This window comes from Dendrobates tinctorius, unplaced genomic scaffold, assembly GCF_039654945.1.
Source record: "Dendrobates tinctorius isolate UK_male_01 unplaced genomic scaffold, ASM3965494v1 ptg000211l, whole genome shotgun sequence".
NCBI classification, from domain to species: Eukaryota; Metazoa; Chordata; class Amphibia; order Anura; family Dendrobatidae; genus Dendrobates; species Dendrobates tinctorius.
This window is the reverse complement of record NW_027361878.1, coordinates 14,966,046-14,980,000: the sequence shown is the minus strand read 5'-3', so window position 1 is coordinate 14,980,000 and position 13,955 is coordinate 14,966,046. Positions and strand designations below refer to the sequence as shown.

The 13,955-nt window shown below is 45.0% G+C and overlaps 1 protein-coding gene across 1 annotated transcript in view; it reads left to right on the top strand.

Moving 5' to 3' along the window:
- The window catches only part of ATG2A (autophagy related 2A), a 212,600-nt gene that overhangs the window by 187,469 nt on the left and 11,176 nt on the right, over positions 1-13,955 (top strand). The window contains exons 29-31 of the mRNA XM_073554473.1: positions 10,753-10,876; positions 11,484-11,701; positions 11,809-12,038. Of these exons, the coding sequence (XP_073410574.1) occupies positions 10,753-10,876; positions 11,484-11,701; positions 11,809-12,038 (572 nt within the window). The remainder of the gene's footprint in view (positions 1-10,752; positions 10,877-11,483; positions 11,702-11,808; positions 12,039-13,955) is intronic.

Here is a 13,955-nt window from a genome sequence, read left to right as displayed (position 1 = left end):
ACTTTGTATTTTTTTTTTTCTGGCAAAGAAACATGGTCAAGATTAAAAAAAGAAACCCCAGTGCTTTCAGACCTCAAATAATGCAAAGAAAGCAAGTTCATAATCATTTAGACACAATACTAATGTTTTAACTTTGGAAGAGTTCAGAAATCAATATTTTGTGGAATAACCGTGATTTTTAATCACCGCTTTCATGCGTCTTGGCATGCTTTCCACCAGTCCTTTGCTTCTGGCACAAAAATTTAAGCAGTTCTTCTTTGCTTGATGGCTTGTGACTATCCATCATCCTCTTGATTACACTCCAGAGGTTTTCAATGGGGTTCAGGTCTGGAGATTGGGCTGCCATGACAGGGTTTTGATGCTGTGGTCTCTTAATTTTTTCCAGAGCTGTATGTGTGTGTGTGTGTATGTGTGTATATATATATATATATATATATATATATATATATATATATATATATATATATATATATATGTATATGTATATAATTTAATATAATATAATATAATTTTTTTTTTTTTTTTTCGTATAACTAACCTTAAATAGAAACCAACCAGGAAATACAAGACATATGTAGGCGAGGGTATAAATTAATAGCCTAGATTACTGTCAATATATTCAATATGTATAATTACATGTAGCATATCATTTCTCTAACTATCAAAGCTGCATATGGATAAGTGTACCCTATGTAAAGAATTATAATAAAAATAAAGACATAATCACAGGCATAATAAAGGTACTGTAAATATATTTACCCATAAGGATGTCTGTACTATTTTATACCCTCGCCTAGGTATGGCTGTTTTTATGTCTTGTACTTTCCTGTTTACCAGTATATTTAATGTTATTTATATGTGATTTTTTTGAAGGAATATCTAATAAAATGTTTGATTTTGATCAATTTAAATGTGACACCTTTTTTATAAGGATAATATATTGACTTGTGCATACTTCATTATTTATCTGCTTTTTTGTATATACCGGTAGTTTAACTTGAACACTTCTTGTTAAATTTTTTTTTTTTTTTTTTTGTGAGACTGCAGTGATCGATAAAAAGCAATTTGGGCATTTCATCTTCTCCTTTGGCTTTTACCTATCAGGTTAATTACATTTTTATATTGATAGGACTTTTACTGACACCGCAATGCAAAAAAAAAAAAATTTATATATATATATATATATATATATATATATATATATATATATATATATATACATATACACACTACAGACCAAAAGTTTGGACACACCTTCTCATTCACAGAGTTTTCTTTATTTTCATGACTATGAAAATTGTAGATTCACTCTGAAGGCATCAAAACTATGAATTATATATGGAATTATATAATTAACAAAAAAGTGTGAAACAACTGAAAATATGTCTTATATTCTAGGTTCTTCAAAGTAGCCACCTTTTGCTTTGATTACTGCTTTGCACACTCTTGGCATTCTCTTGATGAGCTTCAAGAGGTAGTCACCGGAAATGGTCTTCCAACAGTCTTGAAGGAGTTCCCAGAGATGCTTAGCACTTGTTGGGCCTTTTGCCTTCACTCTGCGGTCCAGCTCTCCCCAAACCATCTCTATTGGGTTCAGGTCTGGTGACTGTGGAGGCCAGGTCATCTGGCGTAGCACCCCATCACTCTACTTCTTGGTCAAATAGCCCTTACACACCCTGGAGGTGTGTTTGGGGTCATTGTCCTTGTGATGGTGTGATAGGCTATGTGGATATCATTTTGTGTATATTTCTATTTCACTTATTTTCATAGTGTTTTTCTTGTATGTCTATAGCCTGACTGTATCTGTCTCTTGATGACCCCCTGTAGTTCTTTAATCGCCAAGGCTCCTTTGTTCTCCTCTTGGAGGCCTGGAAACCGCCCCAACCTGTTTGACTACCCCTGGACACAAGGAAGGGGGTGGGGAGGACAGGAGCTGTCAAGTCAGTTCCTGTGTGGAGAGGATTGTGTAAAGACTGCACTTCAGAGAGAAGGACCCATTTTATCCTCTGGTGCTAGAGACTTGGACTCTCATCTCCCTGGACATTTTATCCTGTTACTGGACTACATTCTTGTTCTGGACTATTGTATCCTCAGTGTGGTGGATTGTTTATGGAACTTCTAATTTTGCCTGTAATAAAAGTCTTGGGATTGTTCACCCTTCCCTCGCTCTGTTGATTGTGTGGTATCGGAGAAGGACCCCGTGACAACTGGTGGCAGCAGTGGGATCAACAGAGCGTAACCCAATGGAGAACCACCCACAGAGTGAGTACAGAAATTGGACTGTATCCAGTTTACAGGAGAGAGCCAGAGACCTGGGCCTGAACTACCAGGGACTGACTAAAGAGGCCTTAATCGATCTACTGGTGGGCGCTAGCCCGGCTACCTCCTCCCAGATGTCTGAAGGACGAGCACTGGAGACAGGGATCTCCATCCAGAAAAGCCAGTGGTTGGTGTGGTATGAAGAAGAGATGGCGGTTCTGGGCCCCGACGTCTCTCAGGAGTGCAAGGAGGAGGCTGCCAGCCGGGCACAGCGGAGACAGGAAGCAATGGAGCTTGAAAGAGGGAGTAACGCAATGTGGAGTGTAACCCCAACGATCCGGGAGCCTGTACGGATCACCCGGACAGAGTTTAAGCCATTTGATGAGGCTTCCGGAGATGTGGAGGGGTTCTTCAAAGACTTTGAGCAGCAGTGTGCTGTGATGGAGGTGCCCCACTCTAGCTGGATGCGTTTGTTATTGGGGCTCCTGAACGGAAGCATGGCGGAGGCTTACCGAACCATTGACGCACCGCGGAATCGGGATTATAACATTGTAAAGCGGACTATCCTGGATTACCATGCTATCACCCCAGACTCATATAGGGCCAAGTTCCGAGACCTCCCATGCACCACGGGGGGATTGTTCAGGATGTATGCACATAAGATGTCCCAGGCATGTCGGAGATGGCTGGAAGCAGAAAATACCTTTACTGTGGAAGATATTATACAGGCGTTTCTTATAGAACAATTTCTTGCTAAGTGCCCCGCAGAGGTACGGGAATGGGTCCGGGAGGGCACGCCGTGTACCGTGGATAGAGCTGCAGCCCAGGCCGATGAAGCCCTTACTATCCGGCCGCAATGGAGGAGGCTTCTGGACAATGAACCACGGCCTGCTCCCGCGCCCCGTCCCCCTCCAATTATATCTGCCCTTCCACCTTGTCGCAAGCCGATGACAATCACGCCTCACAATCCTAGGCCCCAACTGTTCCGACCACGACCTGGGGGTATCACAGAGAGGAGGTGTTATGGGTGTGGGCAACCTGGACATTTGCAGTCTTGCTGTCCCTCCAGGATTCGGAGGGAGCGCCACGCAGCCCCACCTTGTCCAGTGCATCTTGTGCACTCCACCCTGCCTGAGGAAGAGCTACCACCACCCCCACCAGAGTGTACCACCGACCACGGCACCATAGATACTCCGCCTGGAGTGTACGGACTCCGGCCTCTGTCCTTTAGCTACTCAGAGCAACGGCAATGCCACCTGCAGGATGTCTTAATTGATGGATACAAAGTGTCAGGATTTAGAGACACCGGGGCATTCTTGACTATCGCTGACCCCCGTGTGGTTCGACCCAAGGCAACTTACCAGAGTCTGGGAATTCCCATTGTCCTGGCGGGAGGTGCCCGCAAATATATACAGCGAGCTTCTGTGCGTTTGGATTATGGTTGTGGAGAAAAACTGTGTTGGATTGGAGTTATGGGAGGACTTCCTGCAGATATCCTCCTTGGTAACGACATTGGGATGTTACAGTGCCAATTTGTGGGAGCAGTCACCCGACTACAGGCCCTTCAAGCACTACATCATCCGGACCTCACCGGGGAGCAACCACCACGAACCGCATCAGAGTCGGTAAGCAATACGTTCACTGCTACTACATTGGGAGAGTCTTGGGACAGAGAGGAGTTTAGGAGAGAAATAGAGGGTGACACTACCTTAGCAGCCCTTAGGCGAAAGGCAGAAACTGGGCACATGGGAGATAATGTGGATGGCTTCACTCGAGAAAACGGACTGTATTATCGTGTAACAAAGGGCAGTGACCAGGGCAACCCTGATGCAACGACCAGGCAACTCATTGTCCCTCAGAAGTACAGGGCACATCTACTCCAACTAGCCCATGACATCCCCTTGGCTGGGCATCAAGGGAGAAAAAGGACTGAAAAGAGACTCGCCCAAAGTTTTTACTGGCCTGGTGTCTCGCAGTCGGTAGCCTTTTATTGCCGCACCTGCGATGTGTGCCAGCGAATGCGGCATCCAGGAGCTCGACATAAGGTACCCCTGCAATCCCTACCCATAATTGAGGAACCATTTCAGCGTGTAGCTGTCAACATCATAGGTCCTCTGGCCCACCTCAGCCGGTCGGGGGAAAAAATATATCCTGACCGTGGTGGACTATGCCTCTAGGTATCCTGAAGCTGTGGCCCTGTCCAGTATTACAGCAGTAAAGGTATCCCAGGCCCTTACCATCTTTACCCGGGTAGGGTTTCCTAGTGAAATATTATCGGATCAAGGCACTCAGTTCATGTCAGATCTGGTCCAGTCCCTATGGCATACCTGTGGTGTTCGAGCCATTCGCACCACCCCATACCACCCGCAGACCAACCGACTATGTGAACGCTTTAATGGAACCCTAAAAAATATGCTGAGGGCTTTTGTTGACACTGAAAAAGACTGGGAAAAGTACCTGCCACATCTCTTCGCCTATGGGGAGGTTCCCCAAGAGTCCACAGGGTCTCTCCCTTCGAACTACTGTTTAGCCAGAAGGTCCGTGGACCTCTCACTCTTCTGAAAGAACATTTGGAGGGAGACATCTCAGATACCGGAATTCCCATCGTTCCCTATGTTCTAGAGCTCAGAGACCGTCTCGCCCAGCTAGCTACCTTCACTAAAGAACATCAGCGAATGGCCCAGTCCAGACAAAAAACCTGGTATGACCGTAATGCCAGGACCCGGGAATTTATGGAAGGACAGCAAGTGCTCATGATTACTGCTTCCCCTGCCAAAAAAGCTTCAAGCAGTGTGGGAAGGCCCTTATCAGGTTGTCAAGAAAATTAATGACACTATGTTATTGCCCTGGACTCTAGTGGTCGCCGACAGAAAACCGTCCACATTAACATGCTGAAAGACTACCACAACCGATCTCTGCCTGTTCTAGCTGTCTGCCACCCCCCTAGTGATACCGCCGACGAGTATCTCCCCGATATCCAGGTTGCCCAAGCGGGAGGATCACTGGAACAAGTGCCCCTGGGCTCCCATTTATCGGATATACAAAAGGACGATATTGTCGCCGTACTAAGGCCGAGGGCTGCTGCATTCTCCTCAAAGCTGGGGAAGACTACTCTCACCAGCCACCATGTGGAAACCCCCGGACAACGCCCCATCCAGCAGGCTGCCTACCGGGTTCCAGAGGCTGTTCAAGGCATGATAAAGAACAAACTGGAGGAGATGAAACAACTGGGAGTTATTCAGCCATCTCACAGTTCTTGGGCCTCTCCTGTCGTCCTGGTCCCCAAGAAGGATGGTACAACACAATTCTCCGTTGATTACAGACGATTAAATGATGCCACCAAGAGTGATGCTTATCCCATGCCCAGGATTGATGATCTATTGGATCGTCTGGCCAGTGCCCAATTTGTGACCACGTTAGACTTGAGCAAGGGGTACTGGCAGATGCCTCTAACGGAGGACGCTCGGGAGCGCTCGGCCTTCATTACTCCATTTGGGCTTTTTGACTTCCTGAGAATGCCCTTTGGGATGAAAACTGCCCCCGCTACTTTCCAGAGACTGGTAGATTGACTGTTACAACAATGTCAGGACTTTGCCTGTGCTTACTTAGATGACATTGCCATTTTTAGCACAACCTGGGAGGAACATCTTAAACACTTGGGCTTAGTGCTAGACTGTATCCTTACTGCAGGACTGACCATTCGCCCTGATAAGTGCCAAATAGGGATGGCTGAGGTGCAGTACCTCGGGCATAGAGTAGGGGGTGGGACCCTAAGGCCTGTGCCTGCCAAGTTGGAAGCCATTAGCAACTGGTGTAGACCCCAGACTGAAAAGCAGGTACTTGCATTATTAGGAACTGCTGGTTACTATCGCAAATTTGTTTCTATCTTCAGCACCTTGGCCAAGCCCCTAACCGACCTGACCTGCAAGAACATGCCTAGGAATGTGACGTGGACGACTGCATGCGAGGATGCCTTTTCAGCGTTAAAGACCGCCCTCGTGACTGCTGCTGTCTTGGCTGCCCTGGATTATAAGCGCAGGTTCCTCGTGCAGACGGATGCATCCACCTTTGGGATTGGGGCAGTACTTAGCCAAGTGAACGCTGCCGAAGAACATCCTGTTGGTTTTGCCAGTTGGAAACTACTGGATCAGGAAGTTGCCTATGCCACTATTGAAAAGGAGTGCCTTGCCAGCGTATGGTTGCTAAAAAAATTGCAGCCATACTTGTATGGCAGAGACTTTACAATTGTTACAGACCACAACCCCCTCACATGGCTGAACCGCGTATCAGGGGACAATGGAAGATTGCTGCGGTGGAGCTTGTCCTTACAACCCTACAGCTTCTCCATCCAATACATGCGGGGAAGCAAACACCAGAACACCGATGGTCTGTCTCGACAAGAAGAACCATAGGCTCTCCAGGCCGACCTACCCCTGCCACTGTACAAGGAACTATAAATGGTTGAGCAATGTGGACTAAAGTGAGCAGGCCAGAGGTCTGTGTAGACCTCATAGCGTGCTCTCACTTATTATGGGGGGGGGAGAGGTTGTGATGGTGTGATAGGCTATGTGGATATCATTTTGTGTACATTTCTATTTCACTTATTTTCATAGTGTTTTTCTTGTATGTCTATAGCCTGACTATCTGTCTCTTGATGACCCCCTGTAGTTCGCTAATCCCCAAGGCTTTGTTCTCCTCTGTGAGGCCTGGAAACCGCCCCAACTTGTTTGACTACCCCTGGACACAAGGAAGGGGGTGGGGAGGACAGGAGCTGGTCAAGTCAGTTCCTGTGTGGAGAGGGTGGTGTAAAGACTGCACTTCAGAGAGAAGGACCCATTTTATCCTCTGGTGCTAGCGTTTTGGACTCTCATCTCCCTGGACATTTTATCCTGTTACTGGACTACATTCTTGTTCTGGACTATTGTATCCTCAGTGTGGTGGATTGTTTATAGACCTTCTAATTTTGCCTGTAATAAAGGTCTTGGGATTGTTCACCCTTCCCTCGCTCTGTTGATTGTGTGGTATCGGAGAAGGACCCCGTGACAGTCCTGTTCAAAAATAATCGTCCAACTAAACGCAAACCGGATGGAATAGCATGCCGCTGCAAGATGCTGTGGTAGCCATGCTGGTTCAGTATGTCTTCAATTTTGAATAAATCCCCAACAGTATCACCAGCAAAGCACCCCCACACCATCTCACCTCCTCCTCCATGCTTCACGGTGGGAACCAGGCATGTAGAGTCCATCCGTTCACCTTTTCTGCGTCGCACAAAGACACGGTCGTTGGAACCAAAGATCTCAAATTTGGACTCATCAGACCAAAGCACAGATTTCCACTGGTCTAATGTCCATTCCTTGTGTTCTTTAGCCCAAACAAGTCTCTTCTGCTTGTTGCCTGTCCTTAGCAGTAGTTTCCTAGCAGCTATTTTACCAGGAAGGCCTGCTGCACAACGTCTCCTCTTAACAGTTGTTGTAGAGATGTGTCTGCTGCTAGAACTCTGTGTGGCATTGACCTGGTCTCTAATCTGAGCTTCTGTTAACCTGCGATTTCTGAGGCTGGTGACTCGGATGAACTTTTCCCCTGCTGCAGAGATGACTTTTGGTCTTCCTTTCCTGGGGCGGTCCTCATGTGAGCCAGTTTCTTTGTAGCGCTTGATGGTTTTTGCCACTGCACTTGGGGACACTTTCAAAGTTTTCCCAATTTTTCGGACAGACTGACCTTCATTTCTTAAAGTAATGATGGCCACTCGTTTTTCTTAGCTGCTTTTTTCTTGCCATATACAAATTCTAACAGTCTATTCAGTAGGACTATCAGCTGTGTATCCACCAGACTTCTGCACAACACAACTGATGGTCCCAACCCCATTTATAAGGCAAGAAGTCCCACTTATTAAACCTAACAGGGCACACCTGTGAAGTGAAAACCATTTCCGGTGACTACCTCTTGAAGCTCATCAAGAGAATGCTAAGAGTGTGCAAAGCAGTAATCAAAGAAAAAGGTGGCTACTTTGAAGAACCTAGAATATAACACACATTTTCAGTTGTTTCACCCTTTTTTGTTATATAATTCCACATGTGTTAATTCATAGTTTTGATGCCTTCAGAATGAATCTACAATTTTCATAGTCATGAAAATAAAGAAAACTGTGAATGAGAAGGTGTGCCCAAACTTTTGGTCTGTACTGTTTGTGTGTGATAGATAGATATAGATATATATATATATATATATATATATATATATATATATATATATATATATATAATATTCTTATTATAAGTCAATTTTTATTTTTTATGCATTTTTAAAACTTTTTTTTTTATCCGTTTATTTTATGGGAAACTTAAAACTGTGATTGTGCTATCACACCTCATTGTTTCAGTATGTAGTGAAAATCACATTCTCCTATGAATGCCAGCCACAGGTCGGTTCTTCATGGGAAGATCACTATGATATGTTCAGGGGGGCCTTTAGCGGATGCATACCTGCCATAGCAACCCATCGGGACCTCCTGATTGCATCTCTGGGGGACCAATGGGCACGTGGAACATCATCTACTACACAACCAGGGTGCTGTAAATACTGCTGTCGGAGATTGATAGCAGCACTTAAGTGGTTAACAGCAGCAGGCTTAGCCTGGCTCCACTCACTGCTGTTAGGCGCAGGTGATGGCTGTGTACTACAGCCATGGTCTGCCAGGAAACATGCAGGCTCAGCTCATGAGCCTGCATCAAAGGTGGGGGCTTGACATATGACCTAGCGGTATTTCCTATGTCAGAAAGAGGTTAAAGAGCAGATCGTACTGTTGGGGTCATTGTCTTGAGTCCCTAAATACCCACTTCTGCTTCCTATATACCTTTACACTATACATCCCTCTACGCAGTGATCGTATTTTTAGTAGGGGGGATTCATTTTAGTTTTTAATATATTCTAATTACAGCTCCATTTCAAAGAACATCAGGTTTCTCTTAATTGAAGTGGTCACGTTTTTTCTGGACTTCTCGTCATGTTGAAGACTGGATGACAACCGCAGTGGGAGCTGCCATGTCACATGTCGGTCACATTTCCTTAGTATTTGCACCAGTTTAAAAACCTTTGGATGGTTTGTATGTTTTCCTTGTCATGGGGCATGTGCATTGCTGCTTGTGTTTGATATATTACAGCTGTGTAATGCGGTATACCCATTGTATCCCTATAACGGGGGGCTCCAGATGTGTAAGACCGCCGCCATGGTCTCTGAGAGTAATGGAATTTTGTATTTATTTTCACATTCCGGAGTTTTCAGTTCCTCCCATTTCAAAAGGAATTCATTATGTAGAACCAGTTTGGCAGAAGTAGTGATCCCGCCACTAGCCTGCCCGCTGTTAGCAAACCGAACAACCTCGTATTACAAGCAACCTGTCAATTTATCAGCTGCTACAGATATCATTATCATCCATGACTGTCAGTCATTTATACCGAATGGTGTGTGGATTGCAACATTTTATTTTTAAAAGGTTTTGATTTCCTAAAAACTCAAAATAGATGTTTGTTCTGTAGTTCTGACATTTTTTTTCATTCTAACTCGGAAATTATTTCTGAAAAAGGTTGGATGTATGGTGCAAAGTGAGGTTCTCAAGTTTGATAGTTAACCCTTCTTCACTGTATAAGGGATATAGTTATCATCGCTGGGGTCCCAAGAATCGGGGCACTGAAGAGCCCCGTATGAATGGAGCGGTGATTGATCATTCACTCTTAATGGATTTTCCGGCGATGCATGCCCTTGCCTGGTCTCTGGCAGTCCCTTTAGCATGAGCGGAGCAGCCGTGAGTATGATCAATTACCGCTCCATTCTCACGGTGCTCTTCGGTGCCTCTGGAAGACTGGGACCCTTTGCGACCAGAAAGTTGATCCAGTGAATAAGGTTAACTTTCAAACTTCAGAACACTCCTTTAAGTTGATGCTTATCCTTTAATATGGTTGTTGGCAGTATGTCCCTAGCATCCCGTCTCTGATTTCTCAGAGTTAAAAGGGGTATTCCCAAATATAGCCGTTATCACCTATCTTAAGAATGTCTAGATCGGAGGGGGTCTGATCACGATCGTCAGACCGGAGCACCTTTATCCCTGCTAGCGTGGCAGTGCATTTACTCGACCTTCACTCCAATAATTCTTTATAGGGCTGCCAGAGTGAGCAGCTATGTAGGGAATGTGGTCTAGAAGTTATCTCTTATTCTTTGGATAGATGATAAACTCTTACAGCTACATTATACCTTTTAATAGCTTTTAAAGTGGGAAGGAAATTTTCCAAGACTCAAATATACCTTTTGTTACCTAATAGTACCACATATAGTTGTGCAGTTTAGGCAGACCACCCACAACCACCCTCTGTTTTGACTATATACTTTAATAGTGTATACAAGAGCAGATTGTGATTTGTAACAGAAAAAAATCTACAATAATTCTCAAAATACCTGAATAATCAGATTTTATTAATAATAATGTTTGTTTCTCTCAGCCTCCAGAAGGAACATCTTCACTACCTCCATGTTTTCCTGCGGAGACTGCTCAAATTAACCAGGGAGACCTGACTGATGCCCTCATAGACATGGGAAGGAGCAGCAAAGAGCACTCGGAGATGGGTATGTCTGGTGTCAGTCACTCCTCCACATGTCCACACTGAGGAAAAGTTTGGCAGAAGGCATATACAGCTCAATGGGCATTCACAATTGATCGATACCAGTCCTTGACCCACTCACTGAGGCGACCACCCTTTCCAGGTGGAGAATGATTGGAGAGGTTGTCCCTATTGCTTCTCTGTTTCTGTAGCTTCTGTGAAATAAAATTAAAGGGGTTCTCGAGTGAAAACTAGATAGGTGTTAACTTCAGGATCTGTGGGTGCCTGACCGCTAGGACCTGATCGGCAAAACAGGGCATCTGTATCCCTGTACAAAATGGAGTTGTAGGCCTGATACCCCAACACCACTCCATTCATTATCTAAGGGGCTGCTGGAAAAAGCCGAGCACAGGTCTAGCGTGCACATTGCCACTCCATTCTTTAGGGGATAAGGAATCCCCATTCTGCCAGTCAGTGTAGGTCCCAACAGTAGGACCTCCACTGATCATCAAGTTATCACCTATCCTATAGATTGGTAATAACTTGTTTGCACCGGAGAACTCCTTAAAATACTCCTTCCCAACACTGGTGTACATCACTTCCACGCTTTTCCTTTTTCCCTTTCTATACAGGAGAGCCGTTTCTTCGTCAGAATTCCCCCGTTTCTGTCTACCTTTTTCCTGAAGAAGTTTCCTCTTCGAAAAGAATTACAACGATCCACCCATCCCTTCCACCACCCGACTCCCATTTATCACAGGAGAGTCTCGGTGGATCAGACACCAGTGGAGATAGTGAGCTGACGGACACAGATGACTTCTGCATTCTTGATGCCCCTGGGATTGGCGTGCCGGTGAGTATGGCACCATGGTTTAATCACGTTGGAAATCTTACATTTCCAGAATAGGTGGATTGTTTATGGTGTGTCAGGTGCCTATATCTGTTATATTTGTTCTCCAGCCCAAAGATGGAGAACCTGTTGTGAGAAAACTAGTGGATAGCCCAATATTGGTGAAGGATGGCCACTTTTCTCGCCCACTCGGCAGCACCGACTTACTGAAGCCTCCAGCTAAATTTCCTGTGCCAGAGACGCGCATAGTCTTAAGAGAGATCTCTGTTGTATGGCACTTATATGGAGGGAAGGATTTTGGCAGCAGCCGGCCAAACTCTGCAAGGGCACAGTCTCCAAGGTAAGGAGAAGATACCCTGATCACAGGGAGTCCTGCTAGTAGGACAACAAGCAGTATGTTATCCTACAGCTCATCCATTGGGGAAGTGAACCAATATATCTGCTGACACCAATGGGAAGCCTTTTGCCACTTGGCTGTACACATAACATGGTGTGCAGACGTACACTGGCCTTAAAGGACTTTTCTGGTCTTAGACTACAAGTCTTCAGTCTGACTGACAGATTCTCAGTTAGGATCCTGTTACACATAGTGGCGCTCCAGCGATCCCGACAACGATACGACCTTGTAAGGATCGCTGGTACGTCGCTACTAAGCTGCCAAACAGGCAGATCTATTCAACGACGTAGCAACGATGCGGCTATCCGTATAACGACCTCGGCGGATGTTGGGACCTTGTCACACAGCAGCTATTCTGACGACACAGACCTCGATAGGCGTGCTTCAGCATTGCCTTTTCCATGCCCCTCTGCTCCGATTGGTAGCCACTACTGCGCTATCACTATGCGGTTTGCTTCAGCATCCCTGTCTGAGTCGCTAGTGCGCTATTTATTCGTGGATCCACAGTCACTGACACGGGGACACGCGATTATTATAACAGTACATATTAAATGTTATGATTGCATATAATTGATATCTGACCTATAAAAGGAAACGCTACAAAAATCCTAATTTGAGACCACTAATCGGAGCTGAGGGGGCATTGAAAAGACAAAGCAAAATCACGCCTGCGTCCCTGAGTCACCAACGAGGTCTCTTGTCGTTGTTATGGCTTCAAACACAGCGATACATGCTGGCCAGCGGGACACCAGCGATCAACTAAGACATTTGAGCACGATCAGCGATATCCAGCGGGGGGGCGCCGCTATGTGTCACACAGCGAGATCGCTGTTGCGTTACAAAACCTGTGACATTTCAGCGATCTCGCTAACGATCTCACTATGTGTGAAGTACCCCTTACCTCATTCTGCAGCCAACAACAGCCAGATAGAGCAACACAAAGACAATAGGAGGAAAAAAGGGTGCAACATTTTGGATGAAATCCAAATGCAAAAAAATTGTTTTTTTTTAAATCCTCAATTACCTTTTATGCATTTAATAAAAAAACAAAATGGCTCCAACGGTGGACAACTCTTTTGATATTTGGACCCATTATCGGCTGTACAAAGTATAATTCAGCTAGGGTGTAAGGGAGAATTCAGACGAGCAGATCTGCTGTGGACTTTCTGCAGATTGCATTTTTGGTTTGTAAAGGTTTGAAAATTGCATTAAAGTTTAGCAACATATCGGAAACCTACAGGACATGAGGTATACTTAGGAATCTGCAACTTGTCTCAGAAGCCATATGGATATTTGAGCCATTATTGGTCAGTTTTCTGCGAGCAGTGGGTGTTACTGCGGTCACAAATATGTCCTAAGAAGTTTAAGCTGAGCATTGAGAGATGTTTGCAGTTTGATGTGCTCGAGAACTGCATTACACACACATGTACCACATGTAGTATTGCTGAAATGTGTATGACCAAATATCTCACACAAGTTCTATCTGTGGTTTTAACGGATAGCACATGCCCATGATATTCTATGGGGTTGTGCAGATGTTCTATTTTTTTCGGAGACATGTCCAATTTTGATCGAATGCAAGTCTATGGGTCCATGAAAAACATCAGACCACGCTCTCCACATCCGAGAAAAACTGATGTCACTCTGATCAAACTCCATCAGTTTGGAATGATTTGATCGTTTATCTCAGATGTGTGTTAACCTATCCGTTTTTTGAGGTAGACCAAAATCAGACATGCTTTTAGCCTCACTGATCTTGTTCTTTGATCCATCATTGTAACAGAAGTCCGAGTAGATCCGTTTAACTTAGTGGGTCCTTGTGTTGTCCAAAAAGGCAAAAAAAAAATTGGTCAGCACTCG